This window comes from Thamnophis sirtalis, unplaced genomic scaffold (assembly GCF_051295495.1).
Source record: "Thamnophis sirtalis isolate CommonGarterSnake01/CBP01778 unplaced genomic scaffold, rThaSir2_p1.2 scaffold_12, whole genome shotgun sequence".
Lineage (NCBI taxonomy): Eukaryota > Metazoa > Chordata > Lepidosauria > Squamata > Natricidae > Thamnophis > Thamnophis sirtalis.
The window spans coordinates 62820298-62834346 of NW_028261392.1; the positions used below are offsets into that span (position 1 = coordinate 62820298).

Consider the following 14049-nt stretch of genomic DNA (forward strand, 5'->3'; position numbering starts at 1 on the left):
AATGCTACCAGGCGAAACGGTATTTCCGATGATCATCTGGGCGACGATCAGCTGTGATGCACGATTTATATTAGCTAGAATCGTCGGATTTCTTGCTTTCTAGATAATCTGAATTGTGTGGCACAGCGGATTTCCCCCCCTCCCCCGGCTGTTCTATTTACCTTTGCAGACTCTGAAGGCTTCAAAATGTTCCTTTTTTAGCGCTGCCTGGGCGCTCCTCAGGCACGCATGCGCGCACTTGGTAGCAGACTCACCGAACTGGTAGCAGACTTCAGAGGATTTCACCACTGAATTTATCAGAATATAACATACAAAGGAAAATGATAATAATGGGAAATTAGAGGAGGCAAAAGGGATAGAGAAAGTGTGGGATTGAAAGGTAAAAATAAAAAATAGCATTGACTTCTGATTCTTTTTAGCACAGTAGAAGGTAAGAACATTACAGACTCGACTTTTTTACTTTTACACATTAACATATACTACCCATTTCTATAATAACCAATCAGCAAAACAAAATCAAATTTCATTTTTTTCCCCATCACAAGCACAAAATTCAGAAGCGGTTTCCAAATAGGAACAAGATTAGAATATATTATTTTCTTTAAATAAAGCAATCAATTTAAACATCTCTGCTTTTTTTTTTCTTCCCTACAATGACTTTGAACTGAAAATCTCTAGGTTTAATCTTGTTTTTTCTATGAATTCTCTAGTGATAGTCAATCAAGTAAATAAAATGTGTTGTACTGTTTGCACTCCATTTGCACAATCACTTGTTTCTTCTCCAACTTTGATCACAATTTGAAAAGGAAGAAATTGCTAACTTTCTGAAAGTCCTATTAGCAATTCCTTGATTTGATCCCACATTGGAATCTGAATAGCTTCAAACTAAATTAACATAATTCTCAGTCACAAATGTGTTGTGATTTAATGAATGAAATACGTTGTCACTCTTGCGCAAAAGTTTATTTTCTTTCATTTATATCCCAGTTTTCCACGTTAAGAGGATTTCAAGTTTTATAAATGGGATCTCCTAGCAATTTTCCATTCAGGCACTTAGCAATCCCACATCTATTAAGAGGTATCTAGAGGGGATGGCACCAGATTGTTCTGCAAACCTATATATGATGCGGAAGCAGGATAAATCTTGTGAATGCCCTATTTACAAGCTTAGGCAAAGAACATGGTTCTTTGAGAAAGAACATGGTTTATACCTATTAAACTAGCTCCAGTAGATGCATTAGGACAAATATATACAATGAGAGAGGCATCAATAAGGTAGGTAATATGGCCTTCTCTGTACCTGATTATAATGATAATTTATATAAATCATATTGATTGATTGATTGATTGATTGATTGATTGATTACATTTGTATGCTGCCCTTTTCCCCGAAGGGGACTCAGGGCGGCTCACAATTCAATCAGGGAAGCGGGTACAGACAAGGGAATAAAAAAAGACGAGACATAACAATGCAAAATTTAAAAAACACACAACAACCATACCATTCGAGAAGGGGGGCAAAAACTCTTTAGCCCCAGGCCTGTCGGAACAGCCAAGTTTTTAAGGGCTTTGCGGAAGGCCTGGAGGGTGGTGAGGGTGCGAATCTCCACGGGGAGCTCGTTCCAGAGGGTCGGAGCAGCCACAGAGAAGGCTCTCCTCCGGGTGGTCGCCAGTCGGCATTGGCCGGTGGATGGAATTCGGAGGAGGCCAAATCTGTGGGATCTGATCGGTCTATTGGAGGTAATTGGCAGTAGGCGGTCTCTCAAGTACCCAGGTCCAATACCATGAAGGGCTTTATAAGTGACGACTAGCGCCTTGAAGCGTATCTGAAGACCAATAGGCAGCCAGTGCAGCTCGCGGAGGATAGGTGTTACGTGGGTGAACCGAGGTGCACCCACGATCGCTTGTGACAGTATGGAAGACCTGCCTTCATTAATACTGATGTGCCACATTGCTCCCAAAGAATTCCAAGGAAGGCATAACAAACATAAATATAATACTGCTACATCCCATCATGAAGTTAAAACGAAAAGTCACACTTAACACTCAAAGTTTCAAAGGATAAAAGTCGATAATCAGGTTCCATTTGATAAGGTTGATAGTGATGATGATGAATAAATGTTTTTACTTGAAATCTAAACTCTTCTCTCATTTGAGCTAACTGCATTTCCCCAGGGAAACAAACTCCACAGTCAGAATCCCATCATATAAAAAAATTGTGGATGGTTATGCTATCAGCTATTTCCACTTGTGAAATCAGTTATATCCATAGCTTACCTTTAAAGCATATATCGGTCTTAAGTATACATGTGTTTGTATTGTAATAATGTCATTGTAGCTGGATTTCAATTACGTAGCCTCTCAAATCCATCTAGTCTTCTGGCTGTACCTCATGACCTATTTCCAGATACTGAAATAGATACAGATAAAGCAAATTAATAAAGATCAGATGATAGCACTCAGTCATAGGTACCATTTAATTCTAAAACTTGAGCTGAAGATGATGCCTCCCTCTTAAGTGGCATTTTGCCGTAGAGTTAAGTTTGACATCTACATAAGAGCACAAATTCCATGCTTTTGATTATTCAGTGAATGTTTCCTAATACATGACTCAACAATTATAATGTGGACAGCTGGAAGCTATAATTATTTCTAAAGTAATCTCCCCCTTCCTTTGAATAAATATACTTTCTAAGTATTTAGTCTGTCAATGCTAAATGTTACCGAGAACTGGATTTGTGCATAAAAATAACTTCAAATTAAAATGGAAAGATAATGGATGGATGGCAATGTTTTTCAAGCATGGGTTTATGCCACTTCAGACACTACATTTAAAGTACTGGGGTATTATATTATATCAGTGGTAGTCAACCTTTTTCTACTTACTGCCCACTAATGGATCTTTCTTGATGGAAAAATTTCCTTACCGCCCACCAGTTTTTGCGCAAGTGCGGAACATGAGCATATTTCTTGTTTTCAGACATGGGTTCTAAATTTGTTTCACAATTTAACAACTGCTTTTACTCTTACGTTTTGATCTGCACTCCACACAGTGCTTTTTTCCCTCCTCTTTTCCCTTTTATTACAAACACCAAAAACAATGCTGTATTAGGTGCCAATTTTTATTAAGTGTCACCATCAAAAAAATTCCTTTTCCTGCCTTCTTCTTCTTTACCTTTCTTATAGTATTTCACTATATCAAGGATCTCTTTTTCCCTTTTTTATTTTCTCCTCCTTCTTCCTTTACTTATTTCTTTCTTTTATTTTATAAGATAACAAAACTTAATTTATGAGCCAGACTAAACACTGCTTACTCTCCTCCTTTATTTTATCCCCTTTTCTCTATTTTTCTTCCCTTCTTTTGTTAATTTTTTTTAATCTTTTCCTTTTTATCTCCTTTTTTTTAACCTTCCTTACGGCAATGTACAAAAGTAAGGCTGAGCTAGTTAGCCCACTTATTATTATCAGCCAACAACAATTCTCTCCTGCCTATAACTTTTCTTTCTCCTATTTTGCAACTGCTCTGCTCCGCTTTATTTTATAAGACAACAAAACTTATCTGCCTGTCCCTGCTATCAGTTTCCACTCCTCCCCTTCCTCTTCCCACGTGTTTGCTTGTTTGCGTGCACGCGCACGTTGGTTTATTGATGTGTGCGCTCACGCTTGCCCACTCACTCAAAAGGAGGTTTTAACCCCCGAAGTCCCTACCGCTCACCTGGAATCCCAAAACGCCCACTAGTGGGCGGTAGGGACCAGGTTGACAACCCATGTATTATATCATATCATATATATCATATATATTGAATCATTTTTAATGTTTTTGACTCTTGTTCATTTGGGTTCTCTATCTAGTCTGAAAAACTGGAGAACTGATCTCGTTTTAGCTCCTATTTATGCAAAAAAAATCAGAATTCAAATGAGTTCATAAATGTTTAAGTGCCACTGTAGGTGGCTGCATTACCCTCGGATAAAACAAGAATGAATTCCCTTGTTGAGCCCTAGAAAGGTTATTTTAATTTCAAGGTCAAGAATGGATCCTTGATCTCCTATCCGTAATCTCCTTCACCGTTTTCCTGTACACAGAAGGTAATTCCTGGACTCAAACCACTGAAACTGCTTTCAGTGCTAATTTAAGGTGCAATTTTGCAAACATTTTTGGTATAAAAATTCAGTTACCTTCCAGAAGAGTCAGAAAATCTTTCTATTTTTAAGATTCTGTGCTACCTACTTATGCAAGTTGGCAGTAATTGCTGTCAACTCTGTGGGAGTCTGCTTCAGACTAGAAGCCGTGGTATTTCTTTTCGATTTCAGAAAAGGTTGCACTTCCCCTACTCCAGATAGCACACAAGGGCCTTTTTAGCTTTTTGACAGTGTTTCCACTTCAGTGTTACCTTCAAATACGTGAAGTTTTGTTTTTAGAACAGCTGAATAAAACAAAGAGACACAGAGATTTGCATAAGGTATTCCTTGTGTCTGCTAAGCGAATCCCTGACTTTTTCACCAGTCACTCAGTTGCACTGCTCTGCTTTCGAACTCCCTGGCATTTCGATCCTATAGCTCAGTGTTTCTCAACCTTGTCAACTTGAAGATGTCTGGACTTCAACTCCCAGAATTCCCCAGCCAGCATTTGCTGGCTGGGGAATTCTGGGAGTTGAAGTCCAGACATCTTCAAGTTGACAAGGTTGAGAAACACTGGTATAGCTTGAATAAGCAAGGTTTTTAAATTAGAAACTTAATGCGAGTTCTTGTTAACAGATATTATATTATGATACGATATATTATATGATATTATACTATAATATTTTCCACTCAATAGTTGTTCAAATTGTTTTGCAATATAGTCTGTAAATCTGAGAAATCTAAAGTCAAAGAAGGATATCAACTGTGTGTTAATAGTGCATGTCTGATAGTAAATGGTAAAATGAAGACATTAAAGCATGCTTTTTTTTCAAAACTTTTCCTGTCATGTAACAAATTACCCCATTATTCTTTCTCCTTCCTGGGCAGACTTAAAAAGGAAAATGAAATAAGGTTTGACAGTTACGACATAAGTCAGAAATGAACTCTATTGTGTGACTTAAAAATGGCCATTTTTATTTAAGCCTGGAAGAATCCTTTGCCATTAAAAATCCAGACATAAACATAGTTTTTGAGTAATTTATTTTTATGTCTACATCAGTTTATGCAGTCTCCACTTTCAAGATACACCTGACATAGAACCACATATTTTAAACAAAATCCCGTGTAAACAATTAAGAATCTACTTAAAACTAATATCTAGCCAACAGCAAAATCTGTCAAAATGGTGGCCCAGCTTTATCTATCTATCTATCTATCTATCTATCTATCTATCTATCTATCTATCTATCTATCTATCTATCTATCTATCATCTATCTATCTATCATCTATCTATCTACTCATCTATCTATCATCTATCTATCTATCATCTTTCTATCTATCATCTTTCTATCTATCTATCTATATCTATCTCACCTTTCTATCTATCTATCTACCTATCTATCTATGTATCATCTATCTATCATCTATCTATCTTGTCTATCTATCATCTTTCTATCTATCTATCTATCTATCTATCTATCTATCTATCTATCTAATCTATCTCACCTTTCTATCTCTATCTATCTATCTATCTATCTATCTATCTATCTATCTATCTATCATCTTTCTATATCTATCATCTTTCTATCTATCTATATCTATCTCACCTTTCTATCTCTATCTATCTATTTATCTATCATCTTTCTATTTATCTACCTACCTACCTATCTATCATCCATCTATCTATCTATCTATCTATCTATCTATCTATCTATCTTGTCTATCTATCATCTTTCTATCTATCTATCTATCTAATCTATCTCACCTTTCTATCTCTATCTATCTATCTATCTATCTATCTATCTATCTATCTATCTATCTATCTATCTATCTATCTATCTATCATCTTTCTATATCTATCATCTATCTATCTATCTATCATCTTTCTATCTATCTATATCTATCTCACCTTTCTATCTCTATCTATCTATCTATCTATCTATCTATCTATCTATCTATCTATCTATCTATCTATCATCTTTCTATATCATCTATCTATCTATCTATCATCTTTCTATCTATCTATATCTATCTCACCTTTCTATCTCTATCTATCTATTTATCTATCATCTTTCTATTTATCTACCTACCTATCTATCATCTATCTATCTATCTATCTATCTATCTATCTATCTATCTATCTATCATCTTTCTATCTATCTATCTATCTATCTATCTATCTATCTATCTATCTATCTATCTATCTACCTACCTACCTACCTACCTACCTACCTACCTACCTACCTACCCTTATCTATCAAACATTTGCTGGAATAAAATGGCGTTCATAGCCTTCCAGAAACTAAAGTTTCTGGAAGGCTATGAACACCTTGGGGCATATTCTTTTTCAGAATGGGGCAGCCCCCAAGAAGTTTTGCCTTTTTGTTCCACTCTCTTCACTTAACATGGAATGGGGAGTCTCCGCATCCACATCTGAAAAAATGCACGAGACTGGTTGAATCCAAGCAAGAGAGAAAATGGGAGCTAAAGCCATGTAAGACTAGCCTAGCCGTGTTAGGTTAGTTAAAAAGCTAATGGATAAAATTATGTGAAAGATAAAAGCCCCCCCAGATCATAAATATACTGCAGCTTGCTGTGTCCACAAAGATGGACCAAATATTTGTTGGGTTAGACATGAAGTCAAGAGTTGTGCATCTGAGTTTTCTAGGTCTGAATGATAGCGCCCAGTAGTGAAAAACTCAGAGCTTCCACCAGACCGATTCGATCGCATCGATTAGGCCTCCTCCGAATTCCATCTTCTAGCCAGTGCAAACTGGCAACTACCCAGAGGAGGGCCTTCTCGGTGGCTGCTCCGTCCCTTTGGAACGAACTCCCCGTGGAGATTCGGACCCTCACCACCCTCCAATCCTTCCGCGCTGCTGTAAAGATCTGGCTGTCCCGGCTGGCCTGGGGTTAAGATTATAGCCCCACTCGAATGGTGTGATTGTTGCGTTTTTTCTCTTTTAATATGCTGTATTGTTTATTGTTTGTCGTCTCCCCCCTCCCTTTTGAATTGTGAGCCGCCCTGAGTCCCTTCAGGGAAAAGGGCGGCATACAAATAAAGGTAAAATCAAAATCAAATCAAAGCTTCTGTCAGTATTCCTTAGAAACTGACTTAAAAGAGTCTAGAGAAAGGATCAACTAAGAAATTTCCCCAAATGGGATACATTAGCATCCTCCAATTCTTCATCCATTTGTGTTGTATGAAGGAAAAACCAAATAGTTACTTCAGGATTGAAATAAAATACGATTATAAGGCATCGTTTTATGGTGGCATTAAGCAAGGCCTGTGTGTTTGAACCAATGGGATAATGTTATTTTAATGATACTGTAGACATACCAGTTGAAAATTGTTCTGACATACAGCAAGACAGTTACTGGAATTTTCAGAAAAGAATCGGGTAGAAATGTTTTTTTTATAGATTATGTCAGAAAAGGTCTGATAAGAAATGGGCATTTGATGCAGTAAGGAACAAGATATGAAACGGAAGAGGCAATAGTGAGTGTGCAGTGTGTTGTGTAAGTAAAACTCTTCTTGCTTTGCAGTGTTTGGCCTTGGATGATTTCTCTTCTAAACAGTTTTCAGCCTCATGAAGAAGACCTCTCCTGCCCTAATGGTAAGAACACTCCCTTATGACATAGTCCAAGGAAGGTAAGAGCAGAGTAAAGGCAAGAGCAATGTAGTAGGAAGACACTGATAGCAATAGCAGTTAGACTTATATACCGCTTCATAAGGCTTTCAGCCCTCTCTAAGCGGTTTACAGAGTCAGCATATCGCCCCCACAGTCTGGGTCCTCATTTTACTCACCTCGGAAGGATGGAAGGCTGAGTCAACCTTGAGCCGGTGAGATTTGAACCGCTGAACTGCAGATAACAATAGCAATAGCAATAGCAGTTAGACTTATATACCGCTTCATAGGGCTTTCAGCCCTCTCTAAGCGGTTTACAGAGCCAGCACATTGCCCCCAACAACAATCCGGGTCCTCATTTCACCCACCTCGGAAGGATGGAAGGCTGAGTCAACCTTGAGCCGGTGAGATTAGAACCGCCGAACTGCAGATAACAGTCAGCTGAAGTGGCCTGCAGTACTGCACCCTAACCACTGCACCACCTCGGCTCTTGATGAACTTGTGTATAAGTTTAAGTTGAATCAGAACTATTTAGCTCATCTTGACATCATTGATTCTGAGAAGTACCTTCTAATGACCCATTAAATTATGTAGATTCTATTCTATGCCCTCAGCCTGCATCGTTTTATTTGCCCAAGCTGGTGCCATTAATGGTACAGTTTGTTTATAGTTTTATATTTGTCCTTCAATACTATCATCACTTGTAAAAATCATATGGGTTTCAGCAGTCAATCAAATTATTGGTAAGTGCGGAGAAATAAGACACCCCCCCCCAAAAAAAATAGCAGATGAAAATAATGATAATATGAATATTTATGGATGTGAAAGTATAGAACTTCTCAGAATGGTTATTGAAGCTGGAGAATATTCTATGCAATCTTAATTACAATTTTTCCTTATTTGCTTTTAGGCAGAATTACCATACACCTGTTGTCTTTTGGATTAAAATTTTAATACATTTTTAACTACAGGTGGTTCTCGATGTATGGCTGGCCATTTTTACACCATTCAAAATTAAAATGGCCTTGGGACAGGGGCTGTACAGGCACCATGTAGTGTCGCAGATACCTGTAGTCACCTGACTGCAGTTCGGGCTCTTAGCCACTGGCTCATCTTTATGACGGACTGCAGTAGGCACATGGCTGTAATTTACAATGTTTGATGTTCTAGCAAACCCTGCCCATTCGGCAGAACGGTCTTGCTTAACAACGTCGTGATTTGCTTTAATTACTATGGTGATTCATTTAATGATCACTGCAAAAAAAGTTTTAAAAAAATGGCCCCTACCTTATGGGTTCCTTGACTTACAATCACACCAACTTACGACTGGATTTCTGGTTCCACTTTTTAGTTATTAGCCGAGGACTACTTTACCACCACAACTGGGACAGGAACATCTAGTGCTAAGCTCTTCAGTTGTAAAGCTCAAGGTGATATGACTGCTTCACTTAGCAAGGGCATTCCCTGTTGTCATCATTAAACAAATTCCACCAGTTGTTAGCCAAGGGCCTACCCTAGGTTCACCGACAAATGCGCGCTCGACAAAAGTACGCCGACGAAACCGTGGGGAGAAAACCACGAGTTCAAAATTGCACTAACGAATGAGCACAGAAGCACGCCGACAACAGAAGCGCACTCTAAACCTAACCCTGAACCTAACCCTAAACCTAACCCTAACCCTTACCTTAACCCTAATCGCGCTTCTGTCGGCGCTCTTTTGTCGGCACGCCTTTCTGGGCACGCTGTCAACGTCACGGTTTTATCACTGCGGTTTTGTCAGCGCGCTGTTGTCGGGCACGCATTTGTTGGGTCACGCTACCCTAAGCTATGCCATTCCAGGCTTGGTCCCTCCCAGCCCAGAGCAGTAAGAGATTCTTCAATTCCCCCTTCCGTTTTAGTGGGCGCCCTTTTGACTTCACCGCTTTGTCGCGGCAGTTTTGTCAACACGCATTTGTCGGGCGTGCATTTGTCGGGTCACACAGAGTACCCGGTGTCTAAAAGGCGTGTATAAGGGGCAAATAAATAAAGGGAGAGTTGAAACATTCCTGCAGTCGTAAGTGTAGGCAGACTGCCAAGTGCCCAAATTTTGATTATGAGAGGACTGCAATGGCCGTAACTTCAGAGACAAATTGTCAGTCCATTCAGTACTACTGTAACTTCACATAGTCACTGCACATATGAATATAAATCCAGGACTACCTGTAACTTAAAAAGCACTTGATATTTATTGGATCAGATCCTTGCTTACTAATGAGAAGTGGACTTGAATACAGATGTGCATATTCCTTTGTTTCATTCACTAGCTACCCCTCTTCCAGAAGAGTTTGAGCTGCAGGGATTCTTAGCTCTGAGACCCTCGTTCAGGTGAGTGATTGTTATAGATAGATAATTGTTCTGACCAGCCTCCTCCGTCCAGTAACGAAAGCCGAGACAAGCTTAATTAGAACGTCCTTTAATAACAAGACCAGAATCTTGGTGGCTGAAAGCCAAGCAAACAAACAGATAAGGTACTTGGCAGCAAGCCCGGCAAACCTTGGCAGCAATCCAGCCTGCCAAGGTAGTTACGTTCTCTTTAGTCAATGCGTTGACTTCTGCAAAAGGGGTGTGTCACAAGCAGTCTTTTTTATAGTCTGGAGAGGAGCCTAATGACCACCAGCTGAGTGTAATTACCTCCTGTAATTGCGTAATTGTTCCTGACGCCTAGTAGCTCTTCGATGGCGTGTATCCAGGAACAACTCACTGCTGGCTTCTGGATCACTCTCCCTTGTCTCCTCCCTACTGGTCCAAGGCTCAGGCGCCTCCTGGTGGCCAACTAGCCTCTCTGCGCCCTGCTCGGAGTCGGAACTCTGTCCAGGGTCCTCCACATCCTCCAGGTCCGACTCACAGGGCCCCTCGCTCTCGGAGTCTGGTGGCAGCTCCAACGGCTCCTGCTGGGCCACAACTGATAATACTCATCAGTTATTCAAGCAATGTTAATATCCACCGTTTTCTAAGCTCTTTGTAATTATCGCCACACTACAAATTTTTGTACATGTTCATTATTTTCTGTCGTACACTGTTACAGAATCATTGGGATTAAAATTCTAATTCTGGTTTCCTTAAATTTCAGTTTAATTTTTGTATATTTAAAGTTTAATCTCATTGGAAACCTTTAGGGAAAGTGGTGTTGGTGAAAAAAAATGGATAATCTATTCTTGTTTTCACTGAAAAGGATTTCTGCTTTTTAACCTGATTGATCTTTTGGTCTAATACTATACAAGGTAACTGTTACTGCTATAAATTAACTTCCTTAGGTAAATCGGGGGGTGGGGAGGGGGGAAACTTGGCAGATTGGAGCCTGTAAACATATACACAGTACTTTTCTACTGGGAAATTGATTCTGCTACTATTTGCTTTTATATTTGAGGGTTAAGGTGGAAAATTACTTGAGGAACAATTGCAGCAAGGATGATAAAGCTTGATACAAAATACATAAGCAATTCTGCAAGTATTTATCTGAAACAGAATATTAAAACTACCTTAAAATGGGACTCTTTCTTTCCCTATCACCTGCAAATTCTGTGTAATTACTTTCTCACTTAAAGGGAAACTTTAGATAACTAATCAGACCACCAGATTCAGCCGGTTCGCACCTATTCAGGAGAACCGGTTGGTAACTTTCTAAGCAGTTCGCAGAACCGGTTGTTGGAAGAAATCTCCTTTTGTTTTTCCCACTTTACAGGGTTAATCCTATAAGGAAGGCAGGAAGGAAACATTCTGGTGTTGTTTCTAGCTTAATCTTTATTGCCCTGCTTAGAGAAACTGCCTCTCCGGTTAACCCTTATTACCATTGTAACAACTAAAGCGAAGCGCCCATCGACCTGAGTGACCTTGACTTGGCCACGCCCACATGATCACATGACCACCGAGCCCCGCCTACCCAGCCGTTCATTAGGGCAGAGAACTGGTTGGTGAATTATTTGAATTCCACCACTGCCCTCTTGTTTCTGATTCATAATCCTAAACGTCCCGATTTTTATTTTTGTCCCAATCAGGAACTTGGATTTCTCTAAAGGCCATCAGGGGATTACCGGAGACAAAGAAGGGCAGCATCGCCGTATACGGCAGCAACGCCTGATCTTCACAGGAAAATGGATCGCTGACAATCAGCCCAGGTATCTTTATAGCTGCTAGTATCATCCTATACCTTTCACCCATGATGGTACTCTAAAACGACAGGTGTTAAAACTTGAAATGAAGGTATAATTGTGGACACTAATATGAAATTATTAGCGTAGCTGGCTGGGGAATTCTGGGAGTTGAAGTCCACAGGACTTAAAGTCGCCAAGGTTAAGAAACACTGCTTTAGAAGAAGCTACCCATCCTTTTGCTTGGACACGCCCCCCCCCTTTTTTTTAAAAGAAGCAGAAAACCACAGTTGTAAGTTGATAACTAGTTGCAACTCCATTTTTTCAGCACTGTTGTAACTTTGAATAATTGCAAAACAGATGAATGTTAAGTGCAGGCTAGCTGTAGCAACATACCGTATTTTTCAAAGTATAAGACGCACCAAGATTTTGAAGAGGCAAAATCCTTTAAAAAAAAGTTTTTGCACTCTGCAGACCTCCCAAAAATGGCTTGTTTTTCACGAAAACGGGCCCGTTTTTTGTCCAAAAAAAAAAAAAGGGAATGAATAGCTTTTAGGAGGCTTGTAGAGTGCTCCTGGGAGCTGCGGGCCCCCCAAAAACGAGCAAAGAATGGACTGTTTTTGGTTCATTTTTGCCCTTGTCAGGTGCTGCTTCATTTAATAATCAGGAAAGAAACCACTCAACTCCATTTGATTGAAATCAAGTGTACTTTTACTAATTATAAATGAACAGTAGCAAAGCTAAGCTGAATCTGGTTAATTAGGCGCGAAAGCGAATAATATTGTATAATTCAATCCCCTCCCCTTGGTACCCCAGTTCATAGTCCAATAATAATTCACCCAACTGTCAGGTGGGAGATATCTTCAAAAAGTATCATCAGGGTGGAATGCTGGACAGTTAGCCTTGGCGGGAAACTCCCTTCCTCCACGTGTGCAAAGAGATGGTCAGGACAGCTTCTAGAACACTCCTCCAGCACATAATGATTCCCCTCCCAAATACCATGCCCCCCCCCTCCCCGTTTGAATGGCAGCCGAAGCAGTAGCAAAGCAGAACCTGACAGCCCTCCCCAGCCCCCAGGAGCACTCTGGAAGCCTTCTAAAGGCTATGCATGGCCATTTTTGCAAACGGGGCGGGGTTTCGGGAAGCCAAAAATGCTTTTATTCAGTGTATAAGACGCACCCAGATTTTTCACCCTCTTTTTTTGAGGGAAAAAGGTGTGTCTTATACTCTGAAAAATATGGTAATTTGTAAGGCTACACACCAGATTGAGTGGTATAAAAGTGTCCGTATTGGGGGCGGTGGTGGTGGTAAATACTGTTGTTTATGTTCCCTTTCCCCTTTGAGTTGTTTGCCGCCCTGAGTCCCCCCTGGAGAAGGGCGGCATATAAATAAACCAAATACTAAATACTAAATAAATTCTCCTAGAAAAAGGAGCAGCTGCTTTAAGAAGTTGCAGATAGGCGCCACGTTTGCATCTCCTATATGCCAAAGCATCTTTTTGACTTCGGATTTGAAACATTGCCTAACCCTAATAGTAGACTGGCTGGACAGATTGACAGAAATTAGTTGCCTTTTGGTAAAATCTGATCACTGACCTAGTTTGATGGCAGTTTTGTAATAACTCAGGCTCCCAGCCCGACCGCTTCACAGCTTTAAATAGGAGCTGCTGCAGACTGAATTGGAATCTTGTGCCCTTGAAGCATATGAATTAATGTAGTGGAGTTTGCTGCAGAACTCTCTGTATTAAAAATGTTTTCCTGCAGCGTTGCAACTACCTCAGCATGTAAAAGTTGTGTTGCATGCAATGCATGAAGCCAGAGCTAGGAACATGTAGGACTGCCCGTTCTCTATCCCCTTTCTTCCTTTTACATTTTGAAGCCCTTTTTCTTCCAAAACAGCAGAAGGAGAGATTTTTCTAGAGATCTGAGGTGATCACTTGCATTGGCCTTTTGAAATTAGATTGGAGATCTTGGGTATTGAAAGCTGCAAGTAATCACTTCCTAGATTAATCTACTGGCGTTGGTGGAATGGGGGAATGAAGTCCTTGCAGAGGGAGAATGAAAAAGAATTGTTTTAGTAAATGCAAGGTTATTTACTTGCATTTTAGTGCTCTCATTATCTCTGTAATCAAATTCTCAAACATCAATCCCAGGTTTTAGACAAAGCAACTTAA

The 14049-nt window shown here is 39.8% G+C and overlaps 1 protein-coding gene across 1 annotated transcript in view; it reads left to right on the forward strand.

The window, feature by feature from the left end:
• SMG7 (SMG7 nonsense mediated mRNA decay factor) overlaps positions 1-14049 on the forward strand; it is a 67867-nt gene that overhangs the window by 27388 nt on the left and 26430 nt on the right. Inside the window, exons 11-13 of the mRNA XM_087726974.1 lie at positions 7667-7737; positions 10053-10113; positions 11784-11903. Coding sequence (XP_087583100.1) covers positions 7667-7737; positions 10053-10113; positions 11784-11903 — 252 coding nt within the window. The remainder of the gene's footprint in view (positions 1-7666; positions 7738-10052; positions 10114-11783; positions 11904-14049) is intronic.